Raw genomic sequence first — 18,069 nt, 5'->3', positions numbered from 1 at the left:
GGCCATGCTAGTTAGCATATCTACTTGCTAGCATCACATGCTTGTTATTAGGCCATGCTAGTTAGCATATCTACTTGCCAGCATCACATGCTTATTATTAGACCATGTTAGTTAGCATAATCTAGTTATTAGCACATGCTAGTTATCAGACCTTGCTAGCATAGATAATTTACTTGCTAGCATCACATGCTGGTTAGACCATGCTAGATAGCATAATCTAGTTATTAGCACATGCTACTTATCATACCATGCTAGTTAGCATCATCTACTTGCTAGCATCACATGCTAGTGAGACTGTGCTTGTCCAGACCATGCTAGTTAGCACAATCTTGTTATTAGCACATGCTACTCATTAGACCATGCTTGTTATTAGGCCATGCCAATAAGCATCATCTAGTTATTAGGCCATGCTAGTTATCATATCTACTTGCTAGCATAATATGCTTGTTATTAGACCATGCTAGTTATCATATCTACTTGCTAGCATAATATGCTAGTTAGCATAATCTAGTTATTAGCACAAGCTAGTTATCAGACCTTACTTGTTATTAGACATGCTAGTTAACATCGTCTAGTTATTAGGCCATGCTAGTTATCATACCATGCTAGTTAGCATCATCTACTTGCTAGAATCACATGCTAGTTTTATCAGAACGTACTTGTTAGTAGACCATGCTAGTTAGCACAATCTAGTTATTATCACATACTAGTTATCAGACCATGCTTGTTATTATTAGACCATTCTAGTTACCATCATCTAGCTATCAAACCATGCTCGTTTTTAGATGTGACACTAGATAGCACTAGTGTGCTATCTATCATAGGAAGCTTTGTAGTGACACTAGATAGCACACTTTGTAGTGCTATTTATCATAGGAAGCTTTAATTATGAGATGAAGGACTAACTAGCAAAAGGAGTTAGTTGCTATCTAGTGTCACATCTAAAAACCAGCATGGTTTGATAAATAGCACTACAAAGTGTGCTATTTATCATAGGAAGCTTTAATTATGAGATGAAGGACTAACTAGCAAAAGGAGTTACTATTGCTAATTAGCATAGAGTTCAAAGTAGAGTAAAACATAAATCACTAGTGCTATTAGTAGAGACTTGATTTATTTCACTTGAGTTAGATCACCTAAGGCTCATCGAGCAAGTGCAAGGGGTGCCTTATATAACTTTTCCTCCCCATTCTCTTCCAACAAACATCCTTTTTTAAGGGGATACACGCATCTCAGCTCTCCAAAATGTGTAAACCAATTCTTTCATTTGATCTGTGATTGGGCTACGACGATGTTACTTATGACATGCAACTAATGAAAATAGTCCATCAGCACCAAGTTTCACCCGCTGTGATTTTGCCTTGTATAAGCTGCGAGGGGGGACTTCAAGGACCCTTGAGAATTTTACAATAGGCATATTTTCCTTTGAATTAAACATCATGGACAATGTTGTATTCTTCATAAAAAACTCCTCTTTACAACATGGCTCTGCTTTGACAAGCGCCAATGTGTTCCGCACATTGGAAATGATTGCGGATTGAATAACAGCCTCCTCTCGTGTAGACTGTTCTTGGTTTACTTGCATGGTAGAATGCTGAATGAATAGATTCCAGATTTCCCATCTCACTTCTGTAACAAAGCCTTCAGTCCTTTGCTTGAAAACTTTCACTATCTCAAAAGATATTGGATCCCTTCTACAAGTTTCTCTTGCTAACTACATATATCATGATAGTTAGTTAGGAAAATTGCCAAGATATCAGGCATGCCTTCATACAAATAGTGGTTAAAGTTCTTTACCTCCATTGAAGACATTCTCTGCATCGTAAAAACACCTGCCTGATTAGATGCCACTGTACGGTTCTCCATATCTTTGTAGAGAAGGGAAGAGAGTGCAAGAACAGGGAGAGGATGTGGGAGGTAGGGAAGCAGGGAGTCTTGGAGCCTACCAAGGTGCTGAGAGAGAGGGTGACACAGGGTGGGGGGAGAGGATGTGTGTGTGTGTGTGTGTGTGTGTGTGTGTGTGTGTGTGAGAGAGAGAGAGAGAGAGAGGGAGAGAGAGAGGGAGAGGGAGAGGGAGGGAGAGAGCGCAAGGGAGGGAGCTCACCTCACATGTCCACGTTATGGTGTTTATGACAATATTATAAAGACATTATTTTTAAACTTTGGAAAGGGAGGGAATGACATTTGCAAATACATTTGAAATTGAAAAAGGAGAATGTGGTACGTTTTAAAATATAGCTAATAAGAATTACTAGTTAGCAATGTCTCGGACAACATATTTAGAGCATGTTAACATGCTTACAACCATCAATATAAATTGATAACTTTACAAAGATCAGTTTCTTGGTGAAGATTTATTTTGATGAAAGAAAGATAAGGCTACTAGTAGTTCATATGAGGGTCAATGTTAAAGCTAGCAAGCACAATGATATGTTATCTAGAATAGTGTCTTATTTACAAAGTTTTCTTTAAAAAGTGAATAAAATTTACTTATGTTTCTTTAACCTAAAGCAAGAAAAAGTAACTTGCACACTATTTATATTTGTAAATGAACTCAAAGTGGTGGATTTAGAAACTATTTAGGGGTCAAGTGCATGAAACTATTTAGGGGTCAAGTGGTGGATTTAGAAACTATTTAGGGGTCAAGTGCATGAAACTTAAACATGTTTGAAATCTCTTTCATGATCCATTTTGTGAAAAAAAGAGTACATTATGACAATTTAGTTCATGGTCAAGCTTGTGACAATTTAATTCATGGTCAAGTATGTGACAAAAAAGTAAATTCTAACAATTTATTCTAAAAGAGTATAAATCATATCACGTATTTTTTTCAATATCAAATGTCAAAGAACTATAACCATGTACATTCTCATTTTAAGCATGTTTACTAGCAAATAGAGAGATTTTTACCATGTACATTCTCCTTTTAAGCATGTTTACTAACAAATAGAGAGATGGCATATGGCTAGTAACACATATGTACATATATGTATATATATATATGTATGTATGTATGTATGTATGTATGTATGTATGTATATATATACACACACACACATATGTACATATATATGTACACATATATATACACACACACACATATGTACATATATATGTATGTATGTACACACACACACACACATGTACATATATGTATACACACACACACACACACACACACACACACACATATGTATATACATATATATGTATACATACATATATATACACATATATATGTATGTATACATACATACATACATACATACATGCATATATATATATATATATATATATATATATATGATATGTATATACATATATGTACATATATATGTATATATATATGTATACATATATGTACATATATATCTATATATATATATATGTATACATATATGTACATATATATCTATATATATATATATATATATGTATACATATATATGTATACATACATATGTATGTATACATACATATACATGTATACATACATATGTATGTATGTACACACACACACACACACACACACACATATATGCATATATATATCTATACATATTTCTCATATATTTGAAGCAATGCAATATATAATAGGGACCTCACATTTACATTTTTAAGTTTTAAATGCACAAGTATCTTTCTTTTTCATATAAAAAATAAGTGATCATATTGTATTAAGTGACAAGTGAAGCTAGAAAACCATGCACACAAACAAAGGAATGTACTTATAAGAGCCAAGATAGAGTATCCTTCTCAAATTTGCTACTTTAAAGAATTAGATGACAACCACCACCATAAGGACATTGTTGAGGATTTGGTAGCTTCAAAGTTCATGCATCACTCAAATGATGTATTCAATGTGTCCCAATAAATAATTATAGTTTGGTTGCCAAACCTCACTTTGTCCATACCATGATAATTGAATATTTTAGAAAAGGTATCAATTCAAAACATATAGGTATTTTTAACATTTTATAGTGAAGACTTTAAAGAGTAGGACAGAAAAGTGATGTGGGTTGATTAACAAGTATTGGAGGAACAACCACATTAGATATATCATGAGGGTGCCTTCAACATTATATGCATAAGGCTACTTGAGGAATAAATCCTCGTCCCAAATATGTAAAGAGTATCAATCAACGGCCTTGTTATGAGAATATTAATAATTTTAAGTTTGTGAAAGCAATTAGAGAAGAGAAACCATGATTTGTGAAGCTGCTCAGCCAAAAATAGAAAGAGTATCTATGAAAATGGCCTAGTTACGAGAATTGGAGAAGAGCAACCATGATTTTTGAAGCAATTGGGGAAGAGAAACCATGATTTGTGAAACTACTCAACCAAAGATGTAAAGAGTATTTATGAAAGTGGCCTAGTTATGAGATAATTTAAAATATTAAAATTTTGAAGCAATTGGGAAGAGGATCCAAAATGACCTTAATTATAAGCATGTGATGTAGCCTATATGTCTTTTTTGGGAGGATGTTGTTTGAGGAGGTGACTTGTCAATGTATCTTTTTCTGTGAGGAGGTTGTTTGACGAGGTAACTTGTCAATATCAAACATTGACGACATAACAAGCTAGTGAAAGAAGTGGGTGGCACAACTCCTTTTAGGGATTGGGATGTGGGCATCATCTATAAAGTTGTGATTTGATGGGGGTTTCCATTTCAATCTATTAAAAAAATGTGATGATGCTTTATGAGAATGAGCTAGAAGATAAATGTGAATGCACAAAAACTCACAATGCTGTTCATACATTAGCATCCCCTTTGTAAGAGTATTCACTTAATCTAAAGTAATGTGGTTCAAGATTGGGAAGTGCTTTTGAAAGACCCACTCACAACCACTTAGGTTACAACTTGTTATCAATATACACTTTTTTATAATGAAAAAGGAAATAGTTGATTACTAGCCTAAGTACCACATAAGTAGCTTTTCACATGTCCGTTAGTTGGGAAAGGTGCCTTTTATGGTGGTGCGTGATGAGAAATCTTCCTTTCCCTACACGTTGAATGGAGGATTTGCTTATCTAGGTGTGAAGTGAGATGCATCATATGATCTATTATCATTCTAGGAGATGGGGTGAATTCATGAGCGTTGAAATTCCTCCATAAAGCTATGCAGGCTTCTTCATATGAAAGCCCATCTCACTTCACAAGTAGTGTGAATTGAGATGCAGCATATGATCTATTATCATTCTCAAAGATGGGTTGAATTCATGAGCTTTGAAATTCTTCCATAAAGTTATGCACGTTAAAGCCCATCTTAATCATAAGTTAGTTATGGGTGACAAGTATTGCATTCTTGTGCAGCTGCACAATTGTAGTAGTCTTATTTTTAGGCCTTTTTCAATCTACACTACCCCTTTTGTTCTTGTGAGTCACATCATTATAAAAAGGCAAATATGCCCATTTTGGCATACATGAGCATTGTCGCACAAACAATACATACATAAGGGCTTTTTAATTCAAAATTTCTATGCAAGGATACTTTCTTTAGTCACAAACTTGCGAAAGGGATGCCTTTAAAATCTTAAAGTTCATAAACGGGATGTCTTTAAAATCTTAAAATTCATAAAAGGTGGGAGGAACGGTAATATAGCCCATGAATACACTTATTTATATAGGGTTTCCACATAATGGAGCAGTGAGCAAATCAATAGCCAGGTTTAATGAGAGATGCAACACATCCACGGGGCACTTCATAGGGCGATTAGCTACGCTTCACTAGTGTAACAAACAAGTGGTTTTAACGAGTCATACGACAAGATTACATGTGTCCGATATCTTTGATTTTAATGGGCAACCTCACTATAATGCTAACAAGGTGATATCCTAGTCGTGACTAAGGTGTCTTGTTTGGCATCATGACCTCAAACATGCACGTGATCGAATTCTTCAAGCTATTAGTGTAGAGCTTCCAAACTTTGGCTCTCGAGAAACTTTGTATGCAACCTGGAATACTTGAAGGTGAAGTGCTCTTGGCAAGGTGTGATCAGGGAAAGGTGTGCGAGGAGACGTATGATGTCTACTGACAAGGGTCCGGAAAGGGGTGTGAGAGGCGTATAGTTGTCTCATTGTGTGCAAGAGCCCCAAGTTGTCGCGGGAGAGTGTTAGTAGTTGAAGGTTGTGAAGGCCTTAAGTGCATGGGTGTGTGATGGCCCTCACTAGCAGTTGTTGGGGAGAGTGTTCTTACTTACCTCGTTTAGAGAGCTCTTAAGGTGTTCTTACTAATAAGTGTGTTCTTACCCCTCCCCTTAGGTGTAACGTTGAAGCGTGAAAATTTGGCAATGGGAAAAGGCTGAAAAGAACAGGGGTCTATTACAAAAAAACGGCCAAAGTGCACAGCATCGTCTCAGTGGTTGCACTTGCAGTTGGCACTCACAAATACACACAATCCCACTGCTTGCGGCCATGGCGATGGAGTCCAATGCTTGTCTGGCCCTTCTTCTGCTTCTCCTTGTTCTTCATCAGCAGGAATCCCTTACCAGAGTTTCTGCGCTAGGGTTCAACTGGGGCTTCATCTCCTCCCAGCCTGTACCCCCTCACATCGTGGTCCAGATGATGAGGGCCAACAACATCACCAAGGTGAAGCTCTTCGACGCCAGCCCTTCCGCCCTCGCAGCGCTTGCAGGCTCCGGCATCGAGGTGATGGTGGGCATCGCCAACGACCTTCTCCGCCCCTTCGCCTCCTCCTCTGCTGCCACCGACGCTTGGGTCCGCACCAACCTCACCGCCTACATGGGCAAGAGGGGCGCTAACATCAAGTAGGCCTCTTTTTCTCCTCTTCCTCCTCTGCTCTTGGGCTTCCTCCCTTCTGTTTGGAATGTCAGCTTTTGCTCTGCTTGGATCGAGCGCCATTGCTTAGTACATCGCTTGCCTGGCATTTTTTGTCCTTTCTGGCTATGGCGCTACATGGATCGAATGCCATTTTGTGTTCTCTCTCTTTCGCACAAGCCAACCATCCCTCACATTAGGGCTGCTTTCATGTGCCTCTGTTCTTCAACTGAAGGAAACCCGAGCTAATCAGACACGGCATTGAGCTGTCGACCATAGCTGAAACTCAATTTTTTTTTGACCGCCGATCTGTAACGAACACCTGAGCAGGTACTCAATTTGAATGAGGTCACGCTGCTCTCACAGAAGAAGCACGCACGTGCGTACCATGCTATGTGTGCATGCATGTACATGCTTACCAGAAATGTGCATCTGCTTGCTTAGAGGAGTAATTGCATCTCCTTCTCTACCACAAATGTGTATCTGCCTGCTTAGAGAACTGTATCTCCTGCACTGACACTGCCGGTTTTGGCCAAGAAGAAGCACGCCTGTCACCATTGTACACGGAAACTGCTGTTCTTGCTCTGTGATCGTGTCGAAACAGGCCTTGTTGAGAGTTCCATGGGGCGGGGAATTAAGATCTTGAGCTCTCCAATCATCTGTCATTCAACGCTGCCCAGTTATTGGGCTTTCAAGTATCTCACAAGCAGATTTCCTGTCCCCTGTTTCGGACCTTGTGCAACTGCGCGCTCTGTACCCTACCCTGTTCTAAATAGGCTGCTGGCTGGAAGTGCCTTTAAATGCAAGGCGACTGTACTACTAGATTAGTAGCTTTAGTAGTGATGTGCACATTACACTCTTGGAGTGCTTGCAATGTGATGTATTGTTAGGGGAGGTTGGAACGTGCAAACAGCTTTCTTTACATGGAAAATGAAAGCCTGGTTCGTTTTTTTGTTTCAAAGCTTTTCATAAACGCAGATAACTCGGTCCAAAACTGAGAAAAAGAAAAACTGAAGTTTGGCCCCTTGACAAGGTCACATCGAATAAAATGCCTTTAATAAAGGCTAATGTTATCCTATGGTTGTTTGAAGCTGCATAATTGCTGGCCCAATTTGGCTTTCATTTGCAAGTGATTTGGCACATGAAGTTTGAACTCCAAGTTGGGGACGATGGGCAGGTAATGCATGCAAGCATCAGGCACAAAGATGTCTGTCAGGAGGAGGTTGGAGGGATTGGAATTTGTGGAGATGGGGTGGGTAATCAAAAGCTTAGCTTAAGCTAAGGTACAAGGTTTTTTAATTAAGCAACTGTGGTACCAGTGAGAGTGTGTGTGCGCGCCTTCTAGCGTGCTCATTGTATAGTGTGTAAGTATCAAGTCAAATCAGATTGCTTATCTGTGTCTCTGCTCATACAAGCTTTTGAAAGCTTTGCAGGTATGTTGCTGTAGGGAACGAGCCATTTCTGACTGCTTATGGAGGTCAGTTTCAGAACTACACGTATTCTGCTATGAAAAATGTTTATCAGTCAATCATAAAAGTGGGCCTCGAGAATCAAGTGAAGGTGACAGTGCCCTTCAATGCTGATGTGTTCCTGAATACTGTACCCTCAAAGGGACAGTTTCGACCCGACATAAAAGACAGCATGAGGCAGATAGTAGCACTTCTGAATCAAATAAATGCCCCCTTTATGGTGAATATCTATCCCTTCCTGGACCTGACGCAACAGTCAACATTTCCTGAAGATTTTGCATTCTTTGATGGAACCAGTCACCCTTTGGTGGATGGAGTCACTTACACAAATGCACTTGATGCAAGCTTTGACATGGCAGTCACAGCACTAGCAAGTATTGGCTTTTCTAGTGTACAGGTGGTTGTTGGAGAGATTGGCTGGCCGACAGACGGTGCAATCTATGCTAATGTCAGCACTGCACAGAGGTTCAACCAAGGTCTAATAAAGCACATTACAAGCAAACAGGGTACACCACTACGGCCTGGCGTCATGATCGAGGCCTATTTATTTGGTCTGCTTGATGAGAATCAAAAGAGCTTGCTACCTGGAAAATTTGAAAGGCATTGGGGAGTGTTTACATTTGATGGGCAGGCCAAATATCCATTAGACCTCACAGGGCAGGGACTGAACACTAATTTAGTCAATGCAGACAGTGTGCCGTACTTACCAACGCGGTGGTGTGTCGCTAATCCAACTGGCAATTCATCAAACTTGCTTACAAATGCAGAGTTTGCGTGTTCGACTGCAGACTGTACAGCTCTTGCAGATGGAGGGTCATGCAGTAAAATTGGTGCTCCGGATAATGTTTCATATGCGTTCAACAGCTATTATCAGCTGAACAACCAGGATGCCAGCAGTTGCTCTTTTAACGGGCTTGGCTTAGTCACTTTTGTGGATCCTTCAATAGGGGACTGCAGATTTTTGATAGGGGTTTCAGAAGCCACTGAAAGAGTGTCATGTAGGTTTTGTGTTTTATTTCTTATGGTGGCATTCTCCTTGTGCTTACCAAGACTGTTATGAAGCTTCATTCTTTCAATGCCACACTCATGGCATCTATTTTTAGCAATGCTGATCATTGTCTACATTTATATGAAGCAAAAGAAGGTTGTAGCCAAAAAAAAAAAAATCTAGTGGATTTTATGTTTTTAATTGTGTACCTTCTGCTTTGTGAGACTGCAAGGCAGAAGGCCGACTATTATCTTACTACATATGTGCAAACTGTCCTGGGCAGGGTTTCTTGCTTGCTACTGGTAACAGATATCATATGCATAACGTGTGGTTCAGGCTCCCTTTTGCCACACCTTTACATCCAATTTTTATATTAATTGTGGCCAAATAGCCGATCTGTATATGTTTTTTCATGCCTCTTCAGAGGCGACACTGCCCACAAATTATTAATTACAAACAGGCGCAAAAAATATTAATTACAAGCAAACAGATAGGCCCAAGTTTAATTATGGCCTTGGTCTTGTTTAAAACTTAAGGTTCTAAACTAATAAAACGCCCACTTAACACTAGCTTAAGGGAACACGCCCCCTTAACACTAGAATCCTTAGACTAGTACAAAAATGATACGTTTTCGACGGGCATCTTCAGTTGGGGTTGTTTGCACCTCCTGCGAGCATAAACACAAGCCACCTTCGTGAATCAATATCCCGACTGCGGAAGTAAGCATGACATTCTTAGATTATTAAAGAATCGAGATAGCTCGCCAATGAGCCAACCGTGGATTCTTCATAAACCTACATAAGAATCCTGCAGCAAACAAATATCAGGATGGATACATGTCACTGCCAAGAAGTGTGCAAATGTGCTGCATGGAAGCGGCCTCGTTGGGAGTCGTCGGAGATAACTCCAAAGAAAACCGGCATGTCAAAGGCAGTGGTGTGGATATAGACCTATTTGTCATATTTTGATAAATTTTCGTTAAACATGACTGGGATGCACTTGTTTCATTATATCATGTATATGATTAAGTACTTGTTGCTTATCTAAGCAAGCAATTAGAGTCGTAGTATATAAATAAGGGAGATTCTATAGACAGTTTTTTAAGGAGCAATTAGCCAGTGTTGATGAAGTATATCTTGGTAGTGTTGATGAAGTATATCTTGGTAGCATAATGTTTTGAATGCATTATCGGACTCGTATCAAAGTTTTGCTTCTACCATAAGACTCCTAAGATGAAAGACAATCCAAATGCCTTGAAGTTTGAGGAGTTGGTTTCTATGCTCTTGTAAGAAGAGAAATCCATGAAAAATAGATTTATCATGTGTACATGGGATTAGGCTTTTATCTGCCAGTCACAACAAAGAGGTAAAAGTAATTCCTTCTCTTAGTTTTCTTAGGGTAGTTACAAGCCGAAATAAGAGCCATCGGACAAGCTTACAGATAAAGAAGACGACAAGCCAAAAAAAGAGCATATATAACTATTGCAAGAAACCTGGTCACAATATTAATGAATGCAAAAAGCACTCACCGTAGAAAGAGAGAAAAAAAGACTCAGGTATAGCTATAGGCTGATGCATTAGGATCTAATGTAAAAAACAACGAATCTGCCAACTGTCCGCATGATGATTGGGCTTTCATTGTGGAGACCCTTTGCATAAGGTTGTATGCATGGCTATTGAGAGAGACGTATTATGTCGAGATTATGCTAGCAGACTTGTTAACGAAAGACTTGGAAGTTGGACCCCAAGGCAAAACGCCAAGGGACTAGTATCAAAAATAAACTTTTTTTTCTAAAGGATAACCTTCAACCCCAACCGCTTTTTATTGAAAAAATCACAGATTAATCGATCTTATAACTAAAACTTCATTCAAAGTTAAGTAAAGTTACAACTAAAAAATTACAACCAGTTCTTCTTAATTTGAGCCATGAAAATTACACTAAAAGATGGTTTTTTTTTTTTAACCGAGATATCTCATGGAAAAAGCGGAAGACAGTGGCACCCCGAATATCATCAATATATAGCGACGATTAAAAGTATAGTGAATCTATGTCTAAAGTAAATGTTAGGATCACAATAAATCTAGGTCTTATTAGGGGTTCCAAATTTTCTTTCACAAGCTACAACCTAGCATCTTCTACCTTGTTGGTTGCCAACTAAGCTTTTACAAGCAACACAAGCCACAATATCTTGGATCTGTCTCCATAGGACATATAAAATGCAGATTAAGAAACACAACACACACACACACACACGTCACTAACAAATTTATGAAAGAAAGTAGATGGTTTTTAGAGGAGTCTTTGGTGGCACTAACACACACACACTCTCTCTCTCTCTCTCTCTCTCTCTCTCTCTCTCTCTCTCTCTCAAAGCAATTAAATTTACATTCGATGCTTGGTGTGTCAATGCGCAACAAAATGCATGATTGCATGTTAACTCAAGTGTATCAAGCAACAATGTTAACAATGATACAAAGTTGAGGGTAAGAAAACTTACAAGCGTACATTTTGACTTATTAATATGAAAATTGCACTTTAAGTGGGTCTATCCAACGAATAAGTGAAGATGGGAAAGAAAAAGTGTAGTATATGCACAGAATGTCAAATGAAAGCTATTTTTTCCCATGAAAGTAGTTCAACCATCCAAAAACAAGCTTTATAAATTTATGAATCATTAGAGGAACATAAGCAAGCCATTTTAAAGCAAAAGTGTTTGAAAATGCATCAAAAGTCAGTGTGAGGAACATGAAAAAACAAGGCTACCCTTCAAAATCGAGGACTGTAGGCAGATGTAAAATTTGCATGACCCCTATAGCCTATAAGGGCGTGATAATTGAGCACACCGTTACGTTTGAAATTCTTTTTTTAACTCGAAATTGTACAAAATTGCATATTTATATGCAGCTTTGTGTTTAAACTCTCACACACCAACACTAGCATCACGAGCAAACCGATTTTGCAAACATGTCTAGCCTAAGATCAACTGATAGCAAGTACGAGATAAACGTGGGCTCACCCCAACACTAGAGAGACTCGATAGATGCATCTAAAATCAAACTATGAGACAATAGATCTAGAGCATCCCATACCACATCATCTGGAAAGCAAGCCATGGCATCTATTGTCATGCATGTCTTTCACATCCTCAATATGTATGTAACCAACTGAAATGAGGCATATATGTAATGTGTTGTGGATATAGGGTTTATAGGCTATGAGGCACGAGAGCATAGGATTTTTATAGTTTATGAGACATGAGAGCACCATCACTTGCAATCTCTCTCCTTGGACCCATTCCAATGGTGTGCCCAAAAAGATGCCCCATTTGGCTCCCTTCCAAAGGTGTTAGGACAGAGATGGCATTTGATAAAAGTGTGACTGAAAGAATCATCCCTCTAACCATATGCTAATAATGCATATGCTCTAGCTAAGCATGCTATAGCTACAAGCTTCGCAAAGAATTTCTTACCTGAATACACCACTCCCAGTTAAACATAAATGCACGCCCTCATAACTAGTTCTAAAAAATGTAGCCAAGGTTGACTTGCAACGTCTCTTCGCAGGTGCTTCAAGGTGTTTTTGTAATGTGAGAAAATACGACACATGCATTCGCACAAATAGCAAGATCCTCCACAAGACAAAGAACTTAAAGCAAGCAACATAGATAACAATATTAAATTATTGTTATAAACTAAATTACAAATTGATGGTGTTTGCCCACCCATGCACTTTAGTAAGGAGCTTCGCTAGTAATCTAGGTAGACTCTGACGATAATATTAGACTAAACAAGAGACTGTAGTTCTTAGTGAGGCCTCCAGGCCCTTCCAAGGTCATTTGGGCGCTCATTCGAACCTTGTAACCCGATGACTAAGTGTCCCTAAGGAGACCTTCTACTTTTTCTATCAACCGGCCACCTATGGCCAACTCAAGTGTTAAAACTGGATATCGTCCAGCATCTGAACATGCTCAACACAATGGCTTCTCCTCATATAGGTGATCTTACAAAATAGAGCAACTTATTACCTACACAATAACAATGAATATGGAGCACTGATTTCCAACATGCAATCCCTTTGATAAGTGTGGCAGGAGTACATCTGCATACATGCAAATCCATGCCACTTTCTCTACCAATGTGAATCAATGATACAAGCACCTCTCTTCATAATTTATCAATGAAGTCTACAAGCACCTCTATGTACAACCCAAAGGGTGTAAAAGAAAGTAGGAACACCCTTGTTCTACATTTTGCACCTTACTTAGGCATTGTGGAAGAACGTGGAAACACCCTTGTTCTACTTGAGCATACTTGCTCTGTGCAAAACTAGCATACTGTGTGAGTTTTTGTAGTCAAAATGACCTCACCCTCCAACTCTATTTTAGCTTGTCGATAAAGCTTGCCCACGGGGGATGGGGTCAAATGCTTCGTGGAATTTCTTCTCAAATGGTGAGGATGTGATCAAAACCCATGGGGTCAAACCCCTAACCTCTCGTACATAGGTATAGCTCAACTGTTGAGCCAAAAAATCTTAATCATCAAATAGCCATGCATCTTCGCCATCATAGGTACCTTTAAACTTGTCTGACCGTAATTAACGGAAAGCTTGGCAGTGCACTTGTTGGGGCTTGTAAGGTTCAAAGACCTGTGAGAAAAGCCAGGTATTGGAATGAGAGGGAAGATAACTAGGGAAGATGAAAGGGGGGCATTCTGTAAGGTGCTCATCCAACTTTTCCCACCATGTCCCAAAGATGCTCATTTTTAGTGGGCATCTCATATTAGACTGTAAAAGCTCGCTCAGTAGGTGACAAAACAGTATCTAGATCCTGAATGGAGCCCTCCTTGAAATCTAGCGTCTCTATCATGCATGCATTGGAATCTCCCAATAGCAGATCCTCTCCTTGGCAACAAAACTCCTCTATATCTCTGCAAAGAGTATGATATGGAGAACCTAGCCGTTGTTTGGAGACGTATCAAGATTATTAGTGTTCTCTAGCGGACAATAACATACAGCTATATATGCATCTCTGAACTGCGCTTTTAAAGCATGCACGATCATCCCTCCACCCTGCTGTGATTATACTCCTGCATAAATTGTGCAGGTTCATTCCTCTGCCCTACTGTAATCATACTCCTTCCATATTCATCCCTCCGCACTACTGTGATCATACTCCTCAAGTGTAACATATCATTCCACCTAATCCACATGTCCTCAATCATATAGATTCCTTTTCCGTATATTTGTATCCATATAAACAAATACCAAAAAGCTTTCAAACATGTAAATTTATAACTAGTTTTACCTCTTGTGAACTCCAAAACATGAATCAGTGACAAGGACTGAAGTATCGACGTGTAGAACCTCGTCAACTATTTTCACAAATAAAACCACGGGTAAAATGAAACTAGTGAAACAATCATCGCCATAGCCAATGGACATCCTCAATGAGATTGTGAAAAAGGACACATACTGTAAAGTATAGGATAAACTCAGTATGACATTATTTATACTGGCCTGCTACGAAAATACAAGAGATCCAAAATAGTGATGCCTCTCCCAGCCAATGACGATGGCGTCATTGCACGAGGGCATTTAAGATGGGTAGTTTGCTAACGACTTTGTTAACAATGCACGGGAGCATTTAGGAGGGGTACTTTGCTAAAGACTCTTAGATTGACAATGCAGTGTGGAGATTTTTTCCAAATCGTCAAATAAGCACTCTGCCCAAGAGTTTTTCCTGATCATGCAGAGACCCTAACCAAATACTCCAATGCTAAGTTTGAGCAGCGTACTCTATCCACGTTGCACTCTACTGCACCTCTTCTCTTCGATTCTCCGTTAGGCCCTAGGGACTGATTGCAAAGCTTCACACCCACTAACAGCTACTGAAGCATATGTAGCCAAACTCAAGAGAATCTTTCTTCTGATTCTTCCTACTCACAGATTCACAACACAATCTGTCCTCTCTTATCTCCTTCTGGAGCTACACACTGCCATAATGAAACATATGCTGGCAACTCTTCTGCCTTTATTCCGATCAAATGAAGACGCCGGCCATATTCCTGCAAATAGAGCACGAAGGCCTCAAAGCTCCATACTAATAAATTAAGGCAAATGGTAAGGAGAACAACCCATGAGTTTCTTTGCAGGTGGTTCCATTTCACCTGCACATCAAGGTACAACTGCTTGCATATCTTGTCACTGTCTGAGATGTTAGATTCACCAGAATCGGTCCCTGCAGATCCCTTCCTTTGAACCCCTTGTCTGAAGCGTTGCAAAGAAGATTCAGTCTTCCTAGTCTGTATTCAACACCATAATCCATACAAAACCTCTCATTAGACATGAGTGCTTTAAGTGTGGATTAACACACTCTAAAACACGTGACATGTATGGTACAGCTAGAATATAATTAAGGAACATCCATGGTAGTCTACTAACCACAGTGACAAGTTCCCTTGCAAGCTCATCAAACCGAGAGGTGACTCGTTCCACAATGCCTGTGACTAACTGAACTCTGTCATCGTCTGACAGATAAGAAGAGAATTCCCCTTCTAACAATGCCTGCACATAATGACGCAACTTATTAAGCATACAAGGGAGGAAAACCTGGCAATGACTACAGATTTCTCAACACCTCTCCTCAGAATTATTGCATGATAGCACCTGAGCTACAACGTTCAGTTTTCCAACCCAGGATTAGGCTCTGGTTTCACCCTTTTCACTCTATACCTTGCTTTCAGTATACAGATTTCTTTCCCCATATCAAGCTCTACCACGGTTGTCCACTGACAGAAGATTTTCATTTTTGGCTTTCATCAACAAAATCTTTTAATAGTGCATCTCCAGCTAAAGTACTCACCCATATTGTATTTCGAAAAATGTACTCTCTCTCTCTCTCTCTCTCTCTCTCTCTCTCTCTCTCTCTCCACCAAAAGGTGTTTACTACGAGATAGATGGAAAATTCCACTGCTTCTTTGGAGATGGGTTTGGCCCTCTTCCACGGCTGATGCACTAAGAAGACCAGAGATGCATGGGTATGTATTTATTGGAGCTCCGCTATCGCCAAGATACTTTACTGAGAGAGGACGGGCTCCACTGGATACCTCCCAGACCTCCATTACAGATTTCTTCAGTGCCCACCAGCAGGATCCAGGGGCTACTATCCATCCTCAACAGAGTCAGAAGGAGCATGCTGGACACAGCCAACATCACAGAGCTCATGGCCCCCTAGCACCTCATACCTGTGGAGTCAGTAAAGAAAGGGTGCAGTCTCTCTTGAGAGCCAAGAGTCCCCGCCCTCTAGAATCCCAGTCATCCACACACCAGCTGCAGATCCAGGACACTCTAGGCGACATCGAGAGGTACAGCTACGGTTGGAGGGAATCGCCACCTTGTCCTCCATTCTAGATGAGGATGCCATTGGATGAGACTTATACCTTATACCTGACTATAGGCTTTCAGCCACACGACCACCTTGTATTGTATTACACTTTCACTCTCATATATAATTATTTATAGTGACATTAGATCATTATGTATGGTACAATGAAATTAATGCTTCATTCCATTAGATCATTATGTATGGTACAATGAAATTAGTGCTTCATTCCATTAATAAAAGAAGTAATAAAAATAACCTTGAAGGTTTTTCTGTATTACTAAGGCTGTGTACCGTTGGGGTAGAGTCATGTCTTACAAACTAGAGGTCAAAGGTTCAAGTCATATCTTGTCCCGGGGGTGGGTCCCTTTACTCAGATATACCCTTAGAAATAATTAGTTGGTAGAATAAAAAGAAGCCATTACATAGCAATACCTATATATGAATCTTTGTATGAGAAGAATTACCTTTAATGAGTATAGAATGCTTGAAACATAAGAGGAATGCCTGACAGGCAAAGGCTTGTTGGTCATCCGATATGTTGCTGTGATGCCTTTCAACTGTGTCAAGACCTATAGAACAAACAAAAATATATCCTTAATCATTTCTAACGATACTTACTCAGAAATATTCAGAAACAGAAAGGAGATCAAAACAAGGTGAAAACATAGGAAAAAGCACTAAGTGAAGAGTTAGCTATATTTTCAACCTCCAAAAACATGATATTGAACTGGCCAAGCACTGAAGATCGTTATCAAATTATTATGCACGTAGCTTTATGCATTAAGGTTTAAGCATACAAGCCTAATGCATAAAGGCTTTTATGCTTTAGGCTTAAGCATAAAGCCTTATGCATTAGGCTTTATGCCTAATGCTTTTATGCATTAGGCTTTATGCCTAATGGTTGTTATGCATAATGAGAGCACGCATAATGCTATGCATGCTCTATGGTTTAGCCCTAGCATTGCTCTCTTTTCTTGCTATTTATGCTTTTCTTGTTTGCACCCTTGGGTGCTAGGGTTTAGGGTTAGCATGCATGCTCTAAGGCATGCTCTCTTTATGCATGCATAGAGTGCCTCATAGGCTTATGCCTACTTATAAATGCATAGAGTATGCATGCTCTCTTTATGCATGCACGCATAGAGTATGCCTCATAGGCTTATGCATAGAGTATGCATGCTTTATGCCTTCATAGAGTATGCCATGCATGCATGCTCTATGCATGCAATCCGTGCATCCTCTATGCATGATACAGCATGCATAGAGTATGCATGCTCTCTTTATGGCCGTGCAACAGTGGACACCCTTGCTTGCTAGTAGAAGCATATATAGATGTTGGAGGTCACAACAGTTGTCCGAGGAATGTGACAACAAGGATAGTCGTATACAAATGCTGGTGGTCGTGAGGGATGTACAAGCAGAAAACCAAGGTTGTGCAGGTTACCAACTGTACTA

At 39.5% G+C, this 18,069-nt stretch overlaps 2 protein-coding genes across 2 annotated transcripts in view; one reads left to right on the top strand and one right to left on the bottom strand.

Moving 5' to 3' along the window:
• The first annotated feature begins 6,341 nt into the window (after window positions 1-6,341).
• LOC147623698 (glucan endo-1,3-beta-glucosidase 8-like) lies at window positions 6,342-9,544 on the top strand. Its single transcript, XM_086820298.1, has 2 exons — window positions 6,342-6,768; window positions 8,212-9,544. The coding sequence occupies exons 1-2, from the start codon at window positions 6,416-6,418 to the stop codon at window positions 9,305-9,307; spliced, it is 1,449 nt and encodes a 482-aa protein (XP_086676424.1). The 5' UTR covers window positions 6,342-6,415; the 3' UTR covers window positions 9,308-9,544.
• Window positions 9,545-14,706: 5,162 nt separating this feature from the next.
• LOC147623697 (oligomeric golgi complex subunit-like protein) overlaps window positions 14,707-18,069 on the bottom strand; it is a 57,564-nt gene continuing 54,201 nt past the window's right edge. Inside the window, exons 9-12 of the mRNA XM_086820299.1 lie at window positions 17,082-17,186; window positions 15,675-15,797; window positions 15,401-15,535; window positions 14,707-15,298 (exon numbers count right to left, since the gene is read on the bottom strand). Of these exons, the coding sequence (XP_086676425.1) occupies window positions 15,182-15,298; window positions 15,401-15,535; window positions 15,675-15,797; window positions 17,082-17,186 (480 nt within the window). The 3' untranslated portion in view covers window positions 14,707-15,181. The remainder of the gene's footprint in view (window positions 15,299-15,400; window positions 15,536-15,674; window positions 15,798-17,081; window positions 17,187-18,069) is intronic.

This window comes from Cibotium barometz, chromosome 26, assembly GCF_041138505.1.
Source record: "Cibotium barometz isolate CiBa-2024 chromosome 26, ASM4113850v1, whole genome shotgun sequence".
Classification (NCBI taxonomy): domain Eukaryota; kingdom Viridiplantae; phylum Streptophyta; class Polypodiopsida; order Cyatheales; family Cibotiaceae; genus Cibotium; species Cibotium barometz.
Note: the sequence above shows the minus strand (reverse complement) of the source record. Positions and strands in the feature narration are given on the sequence as shown.